At 38.7% G+C, this 23,732-nt stretch overlaps 1 protein-coding gene across 5 annotated transcripts in view; it reads right to left on the bottom strand.

Moving 5' to 3' along the window:
* Nucleotides 1–6,038: 6,038 nt before the first annotated feature.
* SLCO3A1 (solute carrier organic anion transporter family member 3A1) overlaps nt 6,039–23,732 on the bottom strand; it is a 375,411-nt gene continuing 357,717 nt past the window's right edge. Inside the window, exons 10-13 of one of the 5 annotated variants that reach the window (XR_003568231.1) lie at nt 22,988–23,230; nt 6,609–6,690; nt 6,330–6,495; nt 6,039–6,163 (exon numbers count right to left, since the gene is read on the bottom strand). Coding sequence is in view for 4 of the 5 variants with exons in the window: in XM_027851705.1 (XP_027707506.1) it covers nt 22,851–23,230 (380 nt within the window). In the remaining variant the exon portion in view is untranslated. The other 4 variants (XM_027851706.1, XM_027851707.1, XM_027851708.1 and 1 more) reach the window with 4 other exon arrangements.

Here is a 23,732-nt window from a genome sequence, read left to right as displayed (position 1 = left end):
ATTTGGCCAATGTGTTATTGGGTTAATGTTCTCTCTTACAGGAAAGGTATAGGAGTGAGGCAAGAAGAACAGCAAGCTCTTGCTGTCTGTTATTACTCTGACTAGTGATCTGGTTTTAGAGGAATTCATTCCCCCTGATTTATCTTGGTTCCTATGCCATATATATTTTTCCATGTTACTGTAACCAGCAATGGTGGTTAGGGATGCACATATGTATGTGTGTATGTATGTATGTATGTATGTATATGAGCACTCATGGGAATATTTTGAGTTTGCTTAATTTTCATAATGTGCCCCCAGTGATTCATGGGCATCAATCAGTGGTGAAATTATGAATGACATGAAATCGTGGTGATTAGGCAACCGCTAGAAAATAATGTTGGGGAAGATTGTGCTACTCTTTTCTGGAGAAAGCATAAAGGACAATAGTGATGTCTAGATCCCTTATAAGGAGTTGGTAACAGAGGAAAACTTCCTCCCACCTCTTTCCTGTCAAGTCAAAGTATGTCAGCACTGTAGCATAAGAGGAATATCTTGAGGAGAAACTCTAATTCAAGGGGAAATCAAAGATTTTCTGTTTCCTAAATGTGTGTGTGTGTGGGGGGGAGGACATTTGCCTATGAAGGAATGCAAACTTTTGTGTTCTCAGCCTCACCATGCCATTGTACAAAAGCCTTATTATTTCTCAATTTCTTCACTTCCCCCAAGCTGAGAGATTTTGAGGAAGAATAAATAAAATCATGAGATGCATCTATGTGCTAGGGCAACAGTTCTTTTAGCATTTGTATAAAACTGAGATTGCTGTCACTATTATCCCTACTCTTGTTGGTAGATAGGTGGTACAATAAATAGAGTGGAGAGCCTAGAGTCAGGAAGACCTGCATTCAGAGCCTGCCTCAGACACTTACTAGATGTGTGTACATAATTGTTTGCATGTAGCATTTATTAAGTTCTTACTATATGCCAAGCAATAAGCTAAACACTAGATATGAAAAGGGTAAAGTGTAATCTCTGTCCTCAAGTATCTCAAATTCTAAATGGGAAATACCCTAGAATTTCTACTGTTGATGCCATTTGGCAACTTCTCTTATAGCCTTCTAGAGTTGAGAAGTTGAGTGATTTGTTCATGGTAGCCCAAGCCAGTATATTTTAAAGGGGAAACATGAACCTAGGTTTGATTGATTGATATGTGATATACATTTATATATACAAAGAAATGTACACATAAAACATATATATATGTATGTATGTTCATATATATATATGGACATATGCAGAGAGATATTCATACAGTCATGAGAAGGCATTGGTATGGCTGGACACCAACTCACCACATTAGGAATTCATGTGTAAATCTGCTGATGACCTAATCATTAGGGCAGGCCAATCCATCAATACCAGTCACTGGACAAGATTACTTTAAATTTAAAAAAAAATCCTACCTTCCAAGACCACAAGTTTCTAGCAAATGTTTAGAAACATCATTAAAAGCTCTTTCGAGGAGCAAGAGAGTAGATACCTAGATGTGCTTTAGCTTTGTCCTAATTTGTCTTGATAGACTGTACTGAATCTGACTCAGCCTCAGGATATTTTATAATTTTCCCTTGAAATTCTCAATGATAAGAAAGTGTCTACACTCTAAACGCTCTTTTTATCTCTTGCATTTTTTTTCACAAAGTCTATACTGAATGTTTTGATTCTGACTTGGGCACAATGTAGGGTCAGATTCCTTTCATATGTGAAAACAGGAGTTACTGAAATCTAACTCCAAACTGGTATCAGCCTTCTTGTGTCCCTTCCCGCCATTTGTAGCCATCTAAGCTACAGGGGTGGAGAGCCTGCGGCCTCGATGCCACATGTGGCCCTTTAGGTCCTCAAATGTGGCTCTTTGACTGATCCAAACTTCACAGAACAAATCCCCTTAATAAAAGGATTTGTTCTGTAAAATTTGGACTCAATCAAATGGCTGTACCTAAGTACCTAGGAGACCATGTGTGGCCTCGAGGCTGCAGGTTCCCCACCCCTGAAGGGGATCAGTTACTAGACAGTTTCATTTTCTTCAGTGATATGAGCATACTAAGTTATGTTGAATAGCATATCTTGCTTTTTCTTAGTTTCTCCATATGCAAAATGCAGTTCTAATGCTTCTCATTCATCTGTGAAGCAGGTATTGACAATTATACACAGCTACTACAGTGGTTGAGGACTACTGTACCACGGAAATTCATTAATAGGAGCACTCATACCCACGAAAAGTGCAAATGCTAATGCCATAAATGAAGTGGAGCCTTTGGAATGTTTTATAAGGAAATAAGATTTAGGAAGGGAAATTTAAGCCAAATATTCCAGCGTAAGTAACAGTAAAAACAACTGGATTACGGAACACGTCTCTAAATGAAAGAAGTAAAAGTGTATCACTTGGCACACAAATCTGGACTCCATTATAGCATCCTAAATTTCAGCATTGGAAATTACCTCAAGTACAACCCTAGCCAGAAAAGCATCCTGACAAGTGGTCATTGAGTTTTTGCTTGAAGACTTCCAAAGGAGGGAATCCACTCCCCGTGGAAGCAGCCATTTCCCTTTGGATTGCTCTAATTGATGTTAGGAAATTTGTCTCTACATTAAGATTAAATTTGTTTTGCAATCTCCACCCAGTGTTCCTGTTTCTGTCCTCTGGGGCCAAACACACCAAGTCTAATTTCTCTTCCATGTGACAGCTCTTCAAATGTTTAAAGACAACTATTACATCCCCACTTAGTTTTCTCTTTCCTCTTATAAACATTCTCAAAGGAGATACTATTTATAGCATAGTGTCTAGTGCATAATAGGTGCTTAATAAATGCTTGCTCCAACCGTTCTCTTGATTCCAGATCCTTCCTTCCTTAGAAATGCCCTTCCTAACCTGTGGCACCTAATATTTGAAAGAATATAACAGCTGCACTCAGCAGATCAGAATACAGTGAGACTATTATCTTCCTAATTCTGGATACTATGCTGCTCTTAATGAGCCCCAAGTTTGTGTTAACTTTCTCATTTTGCCATGGCACACTATTGACTCATAATTGAGATTACAGTCTGCCAAAACCACAGATCTTTTTTGTATCAACTGCTGCCTAGTCATGCAGCTAAGTGGCATGTGGAAAGGAGGTGACTTTAAAGAGAGGAAGACCTTAGTTCAAATCCTGCCTCAGATATCCACTTACTGCATGACCTTGGGCAAGTTTTTTAACCTCTCAGTCTCAGTTTCCTCAACTGTAAAATGGGGATAATAATAGTACCTATGTCATATGATTACTGTGAAGATAAAATGAGATAACTTATGTATGGGAACCTTAAAGAACTATGTAAATGTCAGCTATTATTATTAGTATGTTCAACTCATATGTCTGAACATTATTACATTAAAATGCCGTCTTGTGTATGTGAAGGCACTTTCATGAACCCAAATGTAAAAACTTATATTTAACCCTCTTAAATTTCACCTTATTAGATCTATCCCAATATTCTAGTCTGCTGAGATAGATTTCAATCCTGACTCTATTGTTCAGTGTATTAGCTATCATTCCCAGCTTTGTGTTATCTGCAAATTTGATAAGGAATTTATCCAAAAGGACTCTTTAAACCAACTGTGACTGTATTCATTGTTCCTGAAGTGCTTGAGAAATTAACAGAACTGTTTATAAGTTTATCTTCCTTTTCTAGGTTTCTAATTAACAACCAGAATCAAAGCTGAAGATTGGTCCCTCTGGCCTCATGTAACCCTTACCAGTGTAACCTGGCTTCCCTGCCCAACCTGGAGCATTTTGCACAGGACTCTTACAATTGGTGGAGAGGATTCTGATGTGATGCTACCTGCTTGTGTGAGGAGGATAATTTGCCTTTGAGCTTTGGAGAGGAGAGACTCTTATTTCTTCTTTGAGAGACATACTTATGGTTCCTGATTCTTTTTGGCACTGACTCCAGGGGCACAAAAAATAAAGACTTTTTTTTGCTAACATGTAGAGGAGACTAGCTCTTCAACATGTCAACTTGCCTCCCTAGAGACTCCAGGGAATTTGCCTTTGTGTGAGATCAGGACCTCTTTCTCTCTCTCTTGACTGAGTGAAACCTCATCTCACGGCCATCTAAGAAACTTATTCACACTTGGATCTTTTTTGGTATAGTTTAATCATTATAACTTCTCTTTTCTCCTTCTATTTGCTACTTCTCTTTGCTACTTGTGTGGATTTACTCATTGTTCACTATTTGTGATGTTCTTTTGTGTAACCAGTGTTTGGCAGGAAAAGGTGAAACATTAAGTATAAACTTGGGGTACCCTCCCCCTTAAGAATAGTGTCCAGGAAAGACTTTTTTGTTATCAACCAATGTGTCCCTAGACCAGCAATATTTTTGGAGGGTCTATATCTGTATTGATATCAATATCCATATCTATGTCCACTTGCATCTATCTGCTGCTCTGCCTGGTTTCAACTCCATGGAACAAGATGTCTCTCAGCCAGGTACTCCCTGGTGTCCTCTACCCCTTTCATGCCTCCTTTTCTGTGTTGTCTTCTCCCACTAGATTGTAAATTTCTTAAGAGCAGGAGTTGTCTTTTTTGGGGGGGGGGTATCCTCAGTGCTTAGCACAGTGCCTGGCACATAGGAACTTAATAAATGTTTATTGGAGAGAATTGAATATCATATCTATATTATCTATATGTATACTTATGTTATCTATATATCATTCTAATCTGATATTCCTCTCCCAGAATTCAACAGAGTGGGCAACCTCTTAGCTCTTCTCCTGGTCCCCTCAGGGTCAGAATCACTGTTTCCCTTGGACAGGAGAGGACAAAATTTCAGAGATGCCTGTCAATGCCTCCAGTAGAGTTACCTGTCTATATAGTTAAACATACAATGTCGACAAACACATGATAGGCATCACATACTTTACATGCCTTATACAGGAAGAATAAAATTCTCAGATTTGTGAATGAGGCCTTTTCCTAAAATGTCTATTGTTCTCTTCTTTTACGTAAAATTTTTGGACTCAGTCAACATACTTACACATCTGTAAGTTGAAATCTTTGTTGAACTTACTTTACTATACAATATTCTGACCCTTTCACCACACTATATATCCAATGATCAAGGGATTTTTTTTTAAAAAAAGACCTTTCTATTCACAGCTGCTCAAGTTGCGTGGGTGTTTGTTAGCATTGGGTGAGCACTGAGTTTTAGTGAGAAATTATTTTACAATTTGAATTCATAGTAAAAGCTTTAAAAACATGATCTGAACTGGAAAATGACTTCTGTAGTATCTCTGAAGGAAACATTCTTTTATTAATACAATCAACTATTGGATGTCATTCTTCTTACTTAATTATCTTTATCTGCCAATGGGGTATCTATGTTTGTTATGCTTGTAATTTCGGTGGGTGCAAATGATGCCTGGAAATAATTGTTCTGAATGAGAGAATTGCTGGTATTTACCCACGAGTTTCTGCATTGTAAAGGCTATGTTGGAAATTTAACCCTTTATCTGATGGTTTGAGAAAATGAGAGAACTGGATTTCTAGGTTTTCAAGGGTGAATGTGGAGTCAGAGATGGAATACATTGATAGTGTTCTTTTCAGACCCTTACGAATAGGGTCCATTCCTTCTTGAAAAGACATTGTACCCAAAATATAAAAGACATCTACACTTTCTTCAAGGCATACTTCCTTTATGAAGGCTTGCCTAGCTTACTCAAGTTTACAGTGATTTTTCCCATCTCTGAATTGCTTGTGCTTGTGGTCTATGTTGCACACTATGACATTTAATTGTCTACTTAATTATATACATGCAAACACAAATTTTTCTCTCTGATTTATAAGTGAGTGTTTTGTTACCCCAAATAGATTTTAAACCTCTTGAGTTTATAATAAATTTAAAATATTTATAGCATTAAATGTACAATAAAAGCCATATCACCATGAACCTTCAGAATAAGATTTTAATGGTGGGTGGCAAATACATTGAAGTTAGTTTATGTTAAGAATGATGGAAAAGGAGCATACTTAATAGTCAGTTCTTGATCCCAAATTTTGTAGACAGAGGGTGCGAGTTCAAATTCCTGCTCTGATACTATCCAAGTGACCTTGGTAAATTACTTTACCTCATTCAGCCTCAGTTTCTTCATCTGTAAAAATAAAGAGATTGGACTATATTGTCTTTAAATCCCCTTCCAGCTCTAAATTTATTACCTACTTCTTTTTATCTGTCATAGGGACTAGCATGATACAGGGCACACAATAAAGACTAAATTAATACCTGTTGGCTTGATCTGAAACTGAATAAAAATTTACCACATGAAAGTCAGAAGGAAGTCATTAGCTCTGCCAAGAAGTCATTGTTCTTTAATAAAAGCTGGAGGGTTATTATCATTCATTAGCTGTCAGGATCTTCCTCATCAGCCATTGCCGCCACCACCTCTCCTTGGCTATCACTTCTCTTGCCAACTTTGTCATGTTTCTGAAACACATAGATTATATATTTAGAACTGGAAAGGATAGTAGAAGCCAGTTAGTCCAACCCCTTAATTTTTAGATGAGGAAACTGAGCCCTAGAGAAGGTAAGTGACTTACCAGTGGTCACACAAGTAGCAGAGCCAGGATTTGAACCCAGGTCCACCAGCCCCAAATCCAACGATCATTCCATTGCACCATACTGTCAGAAAAAAAATAAAGGAGACCAAATATGATTGTTCCTAGGACTTGTGTTCATGGGATTGACCTGCCCCCATGCAGAGCTTGAGTCTAAGTGGGCTTTGATTAGCCATTAAAGTTTGGTACCACTTGTTAGAGCAGAGGTAGATTTCAGAACCCAGTTCCGTTGAGTTCATTTATGTACCAGGAGGTCCATGGCGATAAAGAACCAATGAGGCTATCATTAAGCAGGTGTGACAGCCAAAGAGTTGCTAAACTCAATTGTCTTTGTAATCGAAACTGGCTGGTTGCCTCAACCTTCCCTTCATGAACCTGTTTTTTCTTTCCTTGACTTTGTGAATATTGGACATCCTTGTCTCCTTCTGCAAGATTCAATTGCTCCAATCCTTGCGAAACATCTGGGCTCCAAAGCCCTATGAGATCTTTGTCTTTATTAAGATGATAGGCAAAGAAGCTGTGATTTCAGTGCCAGGGGAACTCTTTTCACTGAGGCAGATCAGACCTGCTATAACTTAAGTCTTTGAGAGGTCCATTGATTTGCCTGTGCTTATAGAACTAATGGGATAGTTCTATATTTATATAGATATGGATATAGAGGTGGGATATGAACTTAGCTCTTTCTGACTCTAGACTGAACATTCTATCTGCCATGCCAAATTGCCTTGTACTGGTGCCTGATAACTAGTTATCTCCTTCCCTATTTAGAAAAATCAGGGGAAAGATCTTTCACCAAAAAGTAAAGCTCTCTGCTTAGGAATTTCTCTTAGGCTCTGGATGATACGGTCCTTTCCCATACACTATCTTCTATCAACCAACCAACAATTAATCATTTGCTCTCAGGTTACCTCAAGATAAGACATCACCCTATGGTTCTGATGTTTTAGAGACCTCGGTTCTCTAGCAGCTGCCTTGCTCTCTTTGTCTGCATAACCCAGGAAGCAGACAACACTATAATCTTACATGGGTCATGGTGTAGGGTATATTCACTATTCAGAAAAAAATCCAGACTCCATTATCTTTAACATCCTGCTTAAGGCACATGTCTATTTTTATTATGTTGAATTAGCTTGTTTATCAAGACTATCTGCATGAAGCTTAAGGGGACAGGAGAAGTAGATTTTTTTTTTAACAAATTCAAATTTAAGCACTGACAAACTCTTTGAGACATTGGTCTATAGGGTGACAACTCCAGCCTTGTAATAAAATAACTAGCTTTGATATGGAGTAGAAATAACATTGTAATACATTTGATTAATTCATGGATTTTGATATACTACTCCCTGAAACAGCAATGTCAAACATTAAATGACTGATAAGATGGAATTCACTTGGGCCAGTAATACCAGTTGAAGAATAGGTGTCTTCTCTCTTGCATTTTGGAGTATGCCATACTCAAGAAGTCAGTAGTCTAGCTGCAGACTGAGCCCAGACAGAATAATAATAATAAAAAAGAATATATGATTGTTTTTATGTAACAAAAGTGAATGTTGATGAGGTCATGGAGTTTAACAAATACTTGTTTGTGAAAGAGTAAAGAAATAGGAAAGCTAAGAGTTTGGAGAAAGGCAAAAATCAAATACTGTTACGAAAAGGTATAAAGCTCTAGGGAAAGTGCATTTTGGAAGACAGCTTAGTTTCTGGTACCCTTGACCCACATTTAGTCTTCCTTTTTGTTGGTGTCTTTCAAAAAAAGGGATGGTGCTATTTAGTTTGCAGGTTCAATTTGTAAATATAGAGTCATGAAAATCATTGGTTCTTTTCCTAAGGAGGCACTTTCTCATTATGAAGACAAGGGCCCTATAGATTTATTTCAAGTTTTTGAGGCTTTTGGCTTAATTTCATTATACTCTTCCACCTAAAAATGCTATTAGAGAAAGGTACAACTGAAAAAAAGATGTAGAGAGAGCAAAAGATAAACAATGGACAATCTATGTGCTTATTGGTTACCACATAGTGGTTAGAGAATGAAAGGAACTTTGGATGTCCCCACTCTGATGTGTTTATGAGAGGACATAGATAGGATGGGTAGAAATGTATGGGTTGCAGTTTAAATCACTGAAAGGAATACCTCCACTGATGAGAGAGCATAGATTTATTGGAATATCATGATACAGAGGCCCTCTTGCTTTATCTGCCCCTCTTTCATAGAATGATATTCTCTCCATATTCAGCTTGTCCTTCCATAACCTCCCCAACATCTGCAGTGAGCTCACTGCAGCAAAAATCAGTCAGAGGTCCAGTCAGTTATGAGCCAGCAGAGACTGGGAAAAGCACTAAACTCTAGGAATTCTAGTTTACAGAGGATCCCAAGTTCCATGCCTCATGATATGAGAGAGGCATGAAATTAGAATTCCCAAATCCTTTATCTAGTGATTGGCCCAACTGGATGCATGAATCAAACATCAGCCAGGAGCTTTGTTGTATTGTCCATACTTCCTACCCCACTGAGAGGAGGCCAGGGCAAGGAGAGAGAAGCAAAATAAAACTAGTCATTTCCTAGAACCCCTGGGTCCGAAGCAACTTCTGCATCATCTGGAGACTGCTGAGGTATAGAAGAGTCGGCAGGTGGGTGCTTCCAAGTGAAAGATGTTTTTGTAATATATTGCTTTTTTCTATTATATATTGTTTATTTGCTTTTATTAATTCTAAACCAAGAATAAAAATATGAATTTAAGCATGATTTATCTATTCACTTGGAGAGTTTGATCCATCAAGGCAAAGTCATATGACTAGGGCTCCTTGAAATATAATACACTCAAGGAAGAGGCTGGGTTTGCCAAAGGTAGGGGCCCTTGATTGGATAAATCTAAAACAATCCACTCCCCCTAGATAAGAAGTCAGTGCTTCCCTGCAGAGAAAAGTTGAGCTGAGATATAGAAGGTCATCCAGTCTGTGAAAACCACAGAGAGCTTGGCATTTCCTCTGGACTATTGCCCAGCTGGGTGGATGCAGATAATCCCCAGGGTGAAAGTGGAATTTCTTAGGGCCAGATACTTCTTTGGTGGACAGAATCAGATGAGAAAATATCAGGACCACATGGTGGTTCAAAGACTATTGGCATTAGCTTTGGACTTGGTAGCCAAAAGACTTGATCCTGAGTCTCAGTTCTGTTACTTACCAGCTATGTAATGATGGGGAACCCAGACAATCTGAGCCTCGTTTTCTCATCTATGAAATGAGGATTATAATAATATATACTACCTACTTCAGAAGTTGTGAGGAAAACACTTTTGGAAAAGCTGAAAATAGCATATGCATATGAACTGTTATTATTATTGTTAGTAGTAGTGATAATATAATTATAGATATTACATATTACATATTATAATATACCATGTCAAATATAAACCTAATCATTGGCAATAATTAATAATAATAACATTGCCTTCATTTTCTCTGGTTAACTATTCTTCTTTATCCTACTCTCCAATTTCTTTGAGCAACAAAGAATTGGAGTTGCTTATTCTCTCTTGATGAAGGATCTTAAAATTTTTGCTTCATAATTAAAAGTAGCTTCTAGAGAATACAGAACTTAGTTTCTGGGTTTGGGTCATATTAAATAATTGGTCAGATTCTGTTTTCTTTTATCAAGACTGAAAAAGCTCAAGTTGGGCATTCAGATATAGATTAGGATTTACAAAATATAAATAATATTTAGGATTTTCATGACCTATGGGATGACCTATGGTCTTTGACATGGCACCATATTGCCCTTTGCCCATTGAAAAGGACTTGGTAGTATTGTTTAGTATAAGTCTCCTGTTAAGCCAATAGATCCAAATGGATAGGATTGGGGCAATTATAGGTGGTTGACCTAAATGGTCTGCAGATTATCAGCCTCATGATTCTTTTTTTTTTTTTTTGGGCTAGGCAATGGGGTTAAGTGACTTGCCCAGGGTCACACACCTAGTAAGTGTCAAGTGTCTGAGGGCGAATTTGAACTCAGGTCCTCCTGAATCCAGGGCCGGTGCTCTATCCACTGTGCCACCTACCTAGCCCTTTCATGATTCTTAAATGAGAAATAAGATATTTTATGGAAGATAATGGAAAAGTAGGGATGGACAGTACCTTCCCTATTCCCATCAGCTGATGACTTAACTGAGGAAAATACTGAATGGAGAAGAGATCAGATTTCTGGTTAAAAAACAAATCTGAAACTCCAGAGTAAAAACATTGATGCTTTAGGTAACAGGCCTTCTTCCTCCCACCCTCAACTCTGTTTCCAGTGCAAATGAGCCCCAGTTCCCAAGAGGCCCCACACAACCACTTTTTCAGCAGCTTCAGCATCTTTAGGTATCAGGATGAAGACTGTTGAAATTGCATTTTCCTGGGATTTTCCTGCTGGAGAGAATAAATCACTTTACTTAGCAAAAATAAACAAACAAATAAATAACACAGCAGGGCCAAAGGAGCCCCCATGGATCCAACCAATTCCATTAATCCAGTCCATAGAGAGTTAGGCAGAACTTAGCACTTCAAAACTCTCTCTTCCCAAACTCTATCAGGCTCTTGGTTTTACTCCAAGAGATAAAAGCTCAGCTCTGGGGTAGGAGAAACTGTTTTAAAATGATATTTTTGGTATTCTACCTATCAAATCCCTACACTGTGGCTCTCTTTTCTTCCCAAGGAAAAGCTTTGTGGTGATTAATAAATTATATTCAATTGGAAAGTTTCATGAAAGGCTCAAAGTGAAGGTGGAGAGCTTTTCACAATAATAAGCTAGTTATTGCATTCTGGGAAATAATTCAAGTGATAAGCTACTGGAGGGCAAAACATATTGCCTGGTTCCATTTTTATATAGCACCTAGTAGAAAGAAATATGCATAGAAGGCTTAGTGGAGGGTTTATTTTAATGATGAAATCCCATTCTCTCTGTGATCACTAGCTATTTTTCCCAAAGAAGGTTGTGCTATCCTGATGATGATCTAAAAACTCCTAGCACATTCTCTATTTTCTCCAGAGCCTACAGTTTCATCTGCCCTCTATCTGGAGCCCGTAAAGGCCTGACTTCCCAACTGCTGGATGTCAGTCACTCCTGCTTTTCTTCCCAGCCAGCTTTCTCCAAACAACTCCCCCAACTATGGCCTCTCCCATGATTTTCCAGCACTTTAGCTTGCAATACCTTCATTTACTTCCATAACTTTTAAAAAGTTTACATGAAACAGAAAAGACAAGGCATGTGTTAGCTTGGCATTATCTTCATTACTATCAAATCGCCAGTATTTTGAACATCACAAATATGGCAAGTCACACGCACGCACGCGCGCGCACACACACACACACACACACATACATCCTGAAATTCTCTGAGGATCACTGAAAACTGAGATTGTAGTGAGAAGACGATAAAGAAGGAAAATAGTACTTTTAATATAATTTTCACCAAACTTACAGTATGTATTATTTCACATTGCATATTTCTAAACTGCTCATCTGGAAAATATAAGCTGCAAAAATACAGAATATCACACTCAAACTCTATTGAGCATGTGCTTTTTCTTCATTGAGTTGAACTGCGTGATTTTTATCCCCTTTTATTAAATCACGCTTTGATTTATTTTGGAAGAGCTGTTTGAGCTCTCAGTCATCCATAGCCAGCCAAGAAAACAGTTTCCTGATGTACTTTAGCAACATTCTCATGAGAACCAAAGGACGGGGGTGCAGAGGAGTGTCATATACAAGTGCGTATCACACTGGATCAGAGTTATCCTGGAGTAATTGTTGGTTTGAGGAAGTAAATGTAGAGAAATCTTGCCAAGATCTCCCAACCAGGAGTTCTGTACAGCTCTTCACAGGCCTGTGCTTGAAGTTTAGATTAGGACAAGAGAAACCTCATAGAGTACTCAATGATTGGGTAAGCTACAGGGGAAACCCTTGGGTGTGTGATCATATTATTATGAATGAATGAAAAAGAATATATTAAGTGCTTACTCTGTGCCAAGCCCTGTGCTAAGTACTGGGGATACAAATACAAAAGCAGAGTTAATTTTTGCCCCTAAGGAGGTTACATTCTAATTGAGAAGATAACATATATAGGATAGTGGTAGAAAAGGAAGGGTTGGTTGGTTTTGAAAGTTGTAAGAGTGGTGATTGGAGATATAAGGGAGTAGTATTATGAGAAAAAAAAGTTGGTATGGAGAATGGCAAAATGATCTTCGTAAGATGAGGGGGAGGAGGAAGAGGAGGAGACAGTTTTATGTCTATAGACCAGGTCATTAACTTCTAATGAAGGAGTCTTTTGATGGAAAACATGATACAAATTTGCTTTCCTTCCTTCTCTCCCTCAGGAGACTGGTACTTTGGGCCTCAAAGGGGTGAGGAGGGAAGAAAGAATGAGAAGGAAGATCAGTCATTCTTGGTTCATTTTTTTTGTCTGACTTATTAGCCAGACTAATGGGTCTCTGTCTGCACTTGAGTATGCTCTAATGGAGCTCTGACCTCTCTGATTCTCCTCAAGGGAGCTGGATCCTGAGCCTCAAAGGAGAAGTTGAAGCCTAAGTACCTCTCGGATGGCCAAAACTCTCTGGAAAAGAAAAAGGAAAAACATATTTCTGAACATATTTATGTCAAGATCCAGCAGTATGAGTTTATTCTATATACCCCAGTTATTGCTAGGAATTAGTATATATTTGCGGCATAAACTTATGCCTCCCAGTTCTTATTCTGTGCCAATCACCTGTGAAAATCTTTGAGTCATAGGATTAGTATTATATGTTATATATGACATAGATAGCCTAGCTAGAAGATATGACAGACATCTATCATAAGATGTAGGTAAGTGACAGAAATACACACATACACACACACACACACACACACACACACACACACACACACACTTTTACTCCTTGAAGGCCTCTTCTCTCTCCCAGCATCTTGGACCTAGTCTCTGTTTTCCTCAATCCACACTGCCAGGTGAGCAAAGCAGCCTCCTTTCTGGCACAAAAATTTTCAGCCCTGATTCCAGTGTAAAAGAAGGTTGCTGTGGTTTCTTTTAAACTGGCACTAAGAATCCAGTTGCAGTCTCATTGATTATTTATAAGCTGCTCTTATCTCACTGACTATGGCGTGCCACATTTATGTTTAATGCTAGGTGCTGAATGGGGTTAGGAAGGTTGCAGCTCTTTTATTTTTTCCTTTTTGGACTTTGTCCCAGTGATACAAAAGATGCCATTGAATGGGAGAAATGGTATTCTTTATAGCTGAGTTCTTCCCTGGGAAGGAAAAAACACATTAGTTTTGGGTAAAGGGCAGAAACGTTTTTCTCCCCAACCCTACTGAAAGACTCAAGCTGTCTAAAACCTTTGAATTTGTTTGGGGAGTAGGGGAGTGGGACAAGGAAATGGAAAGGATTGATATGGATGGGTTCTTGAAGATAATATAATTGTTGTCAGGATAAACATGCCAAAGAGTGATGAGAAAATTGGGAAACATATCAACTTCTGAGAATATACTGAGGGTCTTAAAGTTTGGCAAGATTTGATTAAAATTTTTTTGATGCTTATTAAATTCTGGACATTTCTCCTTCCCCCAAGAAAATTTTACAAAAGGATCCTCTTTCCACCAATCATCCCGAGAAACACTCTTCCCACATACCCTGGTGGGGGGTGTCTCTTTTTGTGGGCTTTTCATGCCCTATGATAATTTCTTAGATGCTAATTGCCTCTCTGGAAAGACTTTCCTGCAAGGGAGGAGAAGAGATAATTGAAACTGAAGCTCAGAATTAGATCCTGCTAGGATGGAATCATGACTGGCAGGTCTCCTGCACTCCATAGCATCAGAAATGACACATTCATACATTCAACTGCTTTCATTAAGAAGGGTTGAAACAGAACATAGTTCAGTCGGGTTTTTCTTCTATTGGAGATGCTCCACATGGCACAATTCCAATACATCTTATGGCACTAGGAATAAAAATAAAAGTGAATTGATTATGACAAATTTACCTTCATGCAGATCTCTTTTTATTTTGTCAGGTAAGTATGAATTTCCTTCACTCAAATTCTATCATGCTTCACTGAGGCACAGAGGTGATCCTGGGCTCTCAAAGCAAAGGTCATGCTAATAGAGTATAAGCTCTGGAAGGGTTTATTAAGCTAAAAAGAACATGGAGTGACTCCCTGGGTGACTACTGTTAAGTCATTTGATCATTCTGAGTCTCAGTGTTCTTATCTACAAAACTATGGGATTCTGGTAGTGGTCAAATAGGTAACAATCTGCAAAAATGGTAGAAAAACTCACACTGATGAAATCATGGACATTTGAAATAATGAAGTACAGTCAGTTGTGTTGGAACCAGCTGTATTGGCTCAGAGGAGCCAATTGTTAAATTTTTAGTGTGAACATTATCATCTTGGAAATTGGCAAAAGGTATTAGTCAAGGCTTGGATTATTGTTTTGTTGATGGTCTAGACTTGAGAAAATAATGGTAAAAATGTTAATAATGCAGGCTAAACTTAAAAATGGGAGCTGCATTTTCAGATGAGGATACTTGTGCATGCGTAGACTCCAATAAATTGGCTCTGTACTATAGCCAAATATTCCAAACTGTACTACATTTGCTTCTAGCAAAATATAAGATAGCTATTTTTTTTTACCTCTTGCCAAATTGTGCAAAATCTGTAACAAAAGTACTATAATAATTTCTCAACATTTTGTTGACCTTAGAGTCATTATGAAACTAGGACTGTACATCATATCAGGGCAATTTTGTTTCAATACTTGCAGTCTGAAAGCAGAGATCAGTCTTATACCAATCCCATATCTAATCTCCACATTTAAGCCTTCAGGTAAAAGCCAAGCTCCCTCTGTTATCAATATTCATTCATACTGGGGAAAGGTGGCTGCACCAGGAGCTTAAAAATAACATAGGAAAAATAATAGTATCTGATAGTTTCTTAACATGACTCATAAACCAATCTGGTACCATATGCAAATACATATGGACAGGAAGGTCTAGTGGAAAGAATGCTGGACCTGGAGGAGAGACTCTGCGCTCTAATCCTATCTCTGCTGTTTACTAGTAGTGTCACTATGGACCAATCACTTAATTTTCCAGATCCTCAGTTTCCTTATCTGTAAAATGGGAATAATACCTGTGATACTTACCTCACAGATTTGCTATTAGGATTAAATTCATGGAAAGCACTTTGATACATAAATATTAGTTATGTTTGTCAATGGCCATGGTACTTTCAAAATTGGTAAGCATTTATCAACAGTTTTTTTGACTTTTAATTCTGTTTCCCTGAGATGAACACTTTTCCTGCAACCCCAATGACTCAGAATGCTATGATCAGGGAAGTCCCAGACAGTGATAATATTCAACTTCCCAGGATTCTCCCTGATGATATGCCTCAGTTGTGCTCTGTAAAGGGTCATCTTGTGGCATGTTGCCCGTAATGCTTTTCGTTAAGGGACTTTTTTTTTTGGCAAGGCAATTTGGGGTTAAGTGACTTGCCCAGGGTCACATAGCTAGTAAGTGTCAAGTGTCTGGTCTGAGACTGGATTTGAACTCAGGTCCTCCTGACCCCAGGGCAGGTGCTCTATCCACTGAGCCACCTAGCTGTCCCACTAAGGGACTTTCTCTTGAGGTAGCCAACACAAACAGTCCCAGCTATGGTAGTGGTTGTGGTTGTGGATGCATCCAATTCATGTCTAGTAATGCAGACTCATTCCATGTTGGACACCATGCAAATTTCTAGTGACGATGATTGGTGGAAAGGGACGAAAAGAGGCTTTATACATCAGTGTTTTCAGAGGCCAATGTTTTTGGTCATACATAAACATTGTTTAGCTTTCAAAGGACTCAGCTATGTCTATCGTTATGTACTCCTACATTACTCAAGGTTAACAGATTTGGTCTTCTCCCTTTCTTATTCTCCTTTATCTGTCTCTTCACTAAAGATTTTTCATTACGCAAGAAGAAAAGAATGGGATTATATAGTGATGATCCTCTTGCACTAGTTTTTGCTTTGGTTCAGGGAGGGGCAGTTAACATTCTTGGCTTCTCCTTAGAATCTCTTCTAGGTGAAAAAAATGATTTAACTAAAACTACACCAGGACCCCCATTATAACATGAATCAGATGGATCTGAATAAACTACAAATTAAGTTGCATTTCCTGAAGCATATTAATCACATCACAAAATTCTACAACAACATGGTTAGTTGGGATGAAGAGGATGTTCATTCTGTCCTTAAATACCAACATTATCAAGGGTTCTGTTCTATGGGACACCCCCTACACCTGTGGATTCTTTAATACAGGTTTGCACCTATACTCGATCCCCAAGCAGTACCTCTGCCCCCTAGGCCAGAGTGGTTTCACCTAGGCCAGGGTGAAGAGCCACTTTCTAAGATAAGTAAGTTGACCATGGTCTGTGGCTGGGTGGCACCAAACAAGACTGATTCTCTATATTTTTCCCCTTGACATATTAGTAGAAGTGAGCAGCAGGGTTCTTAAAGAAGATAACAGCTGAAGTGGGCAAAATGAATTAAAATGTTGTTCAACATATTCCACCAAATGGAGATTCATTTGAGTTCACTTCCTTTTGAGGAGTGAGCTTTATTTCAGAGACTTTCTGGTTATTCACAATAGGGGCACCAATTGTTTTAAAAAGATCAACGGCAGTTAGGTGGTGCATAAGTGGCATCATAGATACAGTACTAGGCTCTAGGCTTAGAGTCAGGAAGATCTGAGTTCAAATCCTGCTTCAGACACTTGCTAGCTGTGTGATCATAAGGAATTCATTCAACCTCATTCAGCAGGTACAGAATGAGGGCGTTATACTTTCAATGGTCTTTCAAGCTCTAAATCAGGGGTTTTAATCTGAGGTCCATAAACTCCAGGGGGACTATGGATTGATTTCAGGATGTCCACGAACTTGGATGGAAATATATGTGTGTGTATTTATTATACATTACATGTATAACATATAAATATATATTTATTCATTTTACAGTTCATTTTGCAGCTGAGAAACCTGGGGCAAACAGGGTTAAGTGACTTGCCAGGGTCTGAGTAAGTGTCTGAGGTCAGATTTGAACTCATGAAGATGAGTCTTCCTGATTCCAAGCCTGTGTTATATCCGCTGTACCACCTTGCTGCCCACATATATGTATATGCATGTAATACATACATATGTATGTATGTATGCTTTGGTTTCCTTTGTTACTTCATGTTTTTTATTTCATGCATTTAAGAACATTATTCTGAAGAGGGGATCATAGGCTTCACCAGACTGCCAATGGGATCTATGGCACAAAAAAAGTTAAGAACCCTGTTCTAAATCTATGATCCTGTGTTACTGAGCTGCCTAATTAATAGGACATTTTGGAGTGTTCTTGGGGATGAAAGGTAGGAGAAAAGAAGGAAATGAAGTGAGGACACTTGAAGAATGCTACGTGCCATATAAACTAGAATTTTCTCCCCTTGGGGATCCTTTGCTCTCATAACAAGTCAAATCAACAAGCATTTGCTAAGTACCTACTCTGTGCCACGTGCTGTGCTAAGTGCTAGGAACACAAAGAAAAGCAAAAACAAAAACAAAACAAGAATAAAACAAGAACAACCCCCCCCCCCAAAACCTTTGTCCCTGCCCTCAAGGAGTTCAGTCTAATCTTTGTCTTCACCTTTATTATGGTGAATGTCTCTGGAATGTCTTCTCATATTCTGAGGCCTTTACTAAAAGTTCTTAGTCTATGTTATAAAATTAACTCTCTTGGCCAAGCTAAATACAGTAGCTACCTCTCCTCAACACTTGACGTTTTCTGAGTGTTTGAATTGCTTCTAACATAAGGTGAATAGCCCCAGGTTTAGAAAAGTGACCTGTGAGAGGAAACAAATAAAGGCCAAGCCGGACAATGGGAGTATCTCGGAGGCAATGCTCTTCAGCCTCTGTATTCTCTTCAGACAAGTGGATTTCTGAGTCCATTGAAGACAGGATGAAACCAGAGTTAGAACAAGGCAGAGGACATTTTCCTTCATTGTTAAGTTGTCACTCATTCTGCTGAGCTAAAGGAAAGTAAGACTTGGTTTTCTGGAAGAAAAGACAGAACCTGACCTGTGGTGCCCATTGTCTCTAGTTTAACTACGGAAGAGCAGCTGTGGTTTATTCCACAAGGGAGTCATTATTGCTTAATATTCCTGAGGTATTCTCTGAGGGCTCCATTCACAAAGCAATGGTCTACTTGAATACAGTATACTATGTCTGCAATGGTGAAATAAAGAAAACTGTAATCTGACGGAAACAGAGCAAAAGTAAACATGGAGATTTGTCTGGAAAGCCTGTATTAAAAGGAGCAATACCATCTTCCCCACAAAAGGGAACTCTATGAGATATTTAAGCAAAGATTCTTTCATTTTAAGGGTTCCCCTAACTCTGATATATCCGATAGCTATCCAGCATACTCAGTTATGGGAAATATTAATTACCAACTACAGAAGAATTTGTCTCCTGGACAAACTCTACAGTAATCTGTCATTGGTAGTATACATTTGTTGCTGTTGTATGTGTGCGCTCACGTGTGCTTGCACACGTGTATAGGTCCATTGTGGATTGAAGTCCATTAATATTAGACTGGTTCAGTATAACTGACCTAGGACTCAAGAAAGAAACATTTGTGAAATGATGTGTCAGTATAAAAGTTTCAGGAAAAGAAAGAGGAAGGGCAGGAGGAAGAGGAAGAAAAGGAAAAAGAGAAGCAGGGTGGTTGGAAGACAGAGTATCATGGGGCCTTAATACCCAGTAAAAATCTTTTCTCTATATAGTGCTTTAAAGTTTATAAAGTGAGATATATATGTATGTATATATATGTGTGTGTGATATATGTATATGTACATATATATGTATATGTACATATATGTATATATACATATAAAATCTCTTTTGATCTTAGATGACTTGATCTCCCTTTTATTATTTTGTCTATTAAACCCTATTAACAAACTCCTTGGGGGAGGGGGTTAGGGAATGCTTTAGGGAAGCTGTGTTTCCCTTTTTCATTAACTCTTTTCTGAGTTTTCTTCAGGCCCTTTAGAGTGGCAGGCTCCTCAGCATGCAATACCACCCTACTTTTTTAAAATGGTGAAGAAAATGATAAGGTTTTGGGTTCTCACTGATTTTGGGGAACTAAAGGTGAAGGGATTCTCCTTTCTCTAGGGAAAAAAGAATTCTAAGATATTATTTTTTCCCAATATTTTGTGAATGATTTCTAGAAGGGCATACCTTTCTGGGTGATAGTACATTAGGACAATGGTTAAAAGCTCTTGGTCTTTAGGTAGCATTAAAAGCCTATCAAAATTCCAACAGGGAAAGGGTGAATTATCTATCCCCAGACATTTTATAGTTAAGTGACTTAACCTGCCAAATAGGAGATGAGGTTCTAAGAAAAGAAGACAAAAATTGTGAGCACTCCATTTCTAGGAGGATTTCTGTCGCCATGTTTTTCTCTTCCATTGTAATGGCTGTAAAGGCCATTGGAAATCAGACTAGAAGCATCCTTTCTCACACTCAAACATTAACATCAGTTACAAACAAAGAGTTGGCTATGGCAGTGTTTCCCCTAAGTACAAAAAGAAAGCCAGAAAAGGGTTGGCTTTTCCCTTCACTAAGCACCAGAATTCAATTTTCAAAACAACATTTCTAGAGCCTTCTTTGTAAGATGGAGCTTTTGACTGTCCATTCAATGACTGATAAAGCACAGTTCTTGAGTTGCTTTCTGTTTGTCTAGTACTATTCCAGTGTTGATATTCTCACATATTCGAGAATCTTCAGAAAAAATTCAAATGGCCAATGGTTTTACAGGTTTTGAAAAAGAAATAAATGGCTTCTGGAAAGGCTAAATACCTGGGTCTTGATAATTCTGCCCACATATGGAACAACGAACAGGTCAATCAGTGATCTACCAACAATATATTTTCAAAATGAAAATATAAAGCAAAACAAAACACCACCCTGTATAGAAAAATAGCATAACTAACAACCATATGTATTTTTAGACTGGCTATAAAATTATCACCCCTATCAATTAGGTAATTGATGGATGAGTATGTATATTTTAATCGATGAGGCTATGCCAAAATTAAATAGATTCAAGAACTATTTTTCAAAAAAAATCATCTCCCAGGCAACCGACCACAACACTAACTACACAATCCCCTTTCTCTTTGCTTGATGATTTTCTATGGTTCTGTACTCGGAATCAAATCTCCTCATTTACTGTGGTTGTTGAGTATTTGGCACAGTGTCCTTTTCCTTTAGGATTTTCTTTTCCTTGCTGTTTAACCCCGAGTGTGAACTATGAATGCATGAGTGAGGTAAAATAAGCCTTTGGGGACAACTCTGGGCCAAGTCCATAGGAATGCCACATTTGAAACCAACTCAGCAAACAAGTATGGAGAGCAGATTAATAGGCCCACTGGCTGTGGAAGTGTGTGTGTGTGTGTGTGTGTGTGTACTTGCACATGTGTGTATGCCCAATGTCTCTCTCCCACAGACTTGCCCACAAAAGCTTAGTCTTCTGCCAGCAAGAGGTTTTTCAGGGGATCCTTATTCCAAACAATGAGAAGTTCCCCCTTTAACTGTTTGAAGTTCAGTCACTTTCAAAATACATGGACAAAAGCCTCTTAAATTGGGGACTGACCTTGAACACATTGTTGACATTTTAATCCATTGGAAAGGGCTTTCAGTATTTTGTGGGAAGATTCATTAAAGTGGGGCACCCCGGCTGTTCAACAGCTCATGCTTGTGAATAATAGTCTAAGATGTATTTTTCATTTCCCATTTCCTTTCATTAAAAAATGTGACATACACATGTGTATACAGATACCCACGAACACCACCTCAGTGAGCTTCTACAGACTGCAAATAATACTTTTAAAATGTAGTTGTGAATATAAAGGGGGCTTCTTCATGACAGCAAGCATGGAGATTAAAGAGAAAAGGCAAGTTTGCATTTCATTACCTTCTCCCCTGTTGTCCCAATTATGGTTCTTTTTAAAGAGAGACTCCATCCATTCTCTCTGAAGATTTTTTTTTTTTGGTAACATGTATTTTCTTACTGGCTTTGTAGTGTATCAGAATGAAGATAAAAGGATAAAAATTACAATAGATTAATCGCATCCCTTGAATCACATTATATTTTTGGTGCATTAAAAAGAAAAAAAAAGTAAAGCGACCAGCATATAATAAAGTCCTCTTATAGAATTCTGTTAGTGACTGAAAGGTTAACATAGCTTTTGGAAATAGTTAAAAATAGTATTAGAGATTATACATACAACTGTTTGAAATCCATACCCATTTAAAAATGGCAAAATGTTTGGCAAATGTAAGCAAATGACTTGTACTAAATTTGGGTCTCCATGGCTCTGAGCGCAGCAGCCAGTCATAGCCACAGATAAGGCCCAGCACATCCTGAGGTCTGTGAGGCTTGGAAGAAGGTGAATACTTTTCACCTTCTGGATGTGTAGATAGGGGACTGATGAGCCCTACATCCTCCAACACACACACTCCACTCTCCCCTCACTCTCTCAGTTTTCTAACTTTTGAACATGGAAATATGGCTGGTGAGGGGTGTCATTTATTGATTCCAGCACGGACCACCCAATAACATCGCTGAGAGAACTCTGGGGCCTGGAACAACATGGAGACTGGGTGAGTTGTCTACACAGTGACCCATACTGCAAAGGTTAGAGAGGAGCAGATCTCTCACCCCCCTCTTCTCTTGCTCCCTCCCTGCCCCATATTGGAGGAAGAGGTGGCATAGAGTGTCACTAGTGCTTATTCTGGAAATGTTGTCAACTTTTTTTTTTAATAAGATGATAGGTTTTTATGTCCAAAAATGTCCATTTGCTGAACTGGCCACCATCATTCCCTGTTGCTTGGAGCTGATGGCATTTCTAGAGACCACATTTGAACCTTCAAAGGGTTGCCACCAAGGCCCTGGTGGCATTTCCTGCCTTGCTCCCGAAGAATGTCAAGTGCATGATCCCATATATCTCATTATTCTGAATCCTGTCTGGCTATGATTTTGAGAAAAGGACAAAAGTGGTTGTTGTTGTTGTTGTGTGTGTATGTTTCCATTTTTTAAAACTTTATTTTAATTTTTTTTAAGAAAAAGGACCCTTTGTTTACTAATATAGTTTGTCCTTCCTTAGTCACTATAAAACAGATTCCATGTTTTCACACCACTCGTGATCTTCCAGGTTATAGATAAATTTTGTCCTATGTGACTGGTTTGGGGCCACAGGGTCCCTCCCTAGATTGTCTAGGGTCAGAGTAGAGGCAAAGAACTCACTCGTGCTGAGCCCACCCTCGTGGTTTTTGATGTATCGTTTATAGTTTTTCCTCAGGCACTGCCACGTTGTGGTGTAAAGGATGAACGCAAAAGATTTGAGGGCAATCGCGATGCTGACGTACAGGTATCTGTACACCACGTTGTCATAGAGGGCACAGGCACCCTGCTCGCCACAGAATGTGCTCCAGAACAGGCAGGTGGAGTCAATGCCTGCCCCGAAGATCAAGGGAGGAGGGATGAAGCCTGGAAGAGGGAAAAAGACACTCAGTACTTGGCTCTGTCAGTTTGTTCTTCATTGTCCACTTTTTCCAGTGATCTTTCAGAGGGCAGACCTGATCCCCCTACTCGTGGGTTAATGAAGGGAATAGTTTTCTTTTTCTCATTGGTCAGCATTAAATCTAGGGGCTCAAGGTGGGGCAGGAAAGATGCTTTCTTACCAATTTTAATTAGGTCAGCAGAACTCCCCATGGTCCTGCAGTCAAGATGCTGTCAGTACTCTCCCTTAGCACTCCCTTTTCAGAGGCTTGTTACCACAGTCAAGGACCCTGAAAAAGTAGTTCTATTGGAAAGCCTCATTAAACCTCTGAAACAATGTGATTTAATAAATGTACAAGTTTGAAGTCCTGCCTAACCTATTTCGCCTTTGCTGCTGCAAGGTTGGGTTATTTTCAGACGTAAAAATCTTAAATTCATGGCATCCTCTCCATTCCTAACAAGCAGTCTTAAGACTTTCTACCCCCTTCCA

The sequence above is a fragment of the Vombatus ursinus genome, unplaced genomic scaffold (genome assembly GCF_900497805.2).
Source record: "Vombatus ursinus unplaced genomic scaffold, bare-nosed wombat genome assembly UNPS02009205.1, whole genome shotgun sequence".
NCBI classification, from domain to species: Eukaryota; Metazoa; Chordata; class Mammalia; order Diprotodontia; family Vombatidae; genus Vombatus; species Vombatus ursinus.
The sequence above is the reverse complement of the archived record's forward strand: the minus strand, read 5'-3'. Positions and strand labels throughout refer to the sequence as shown.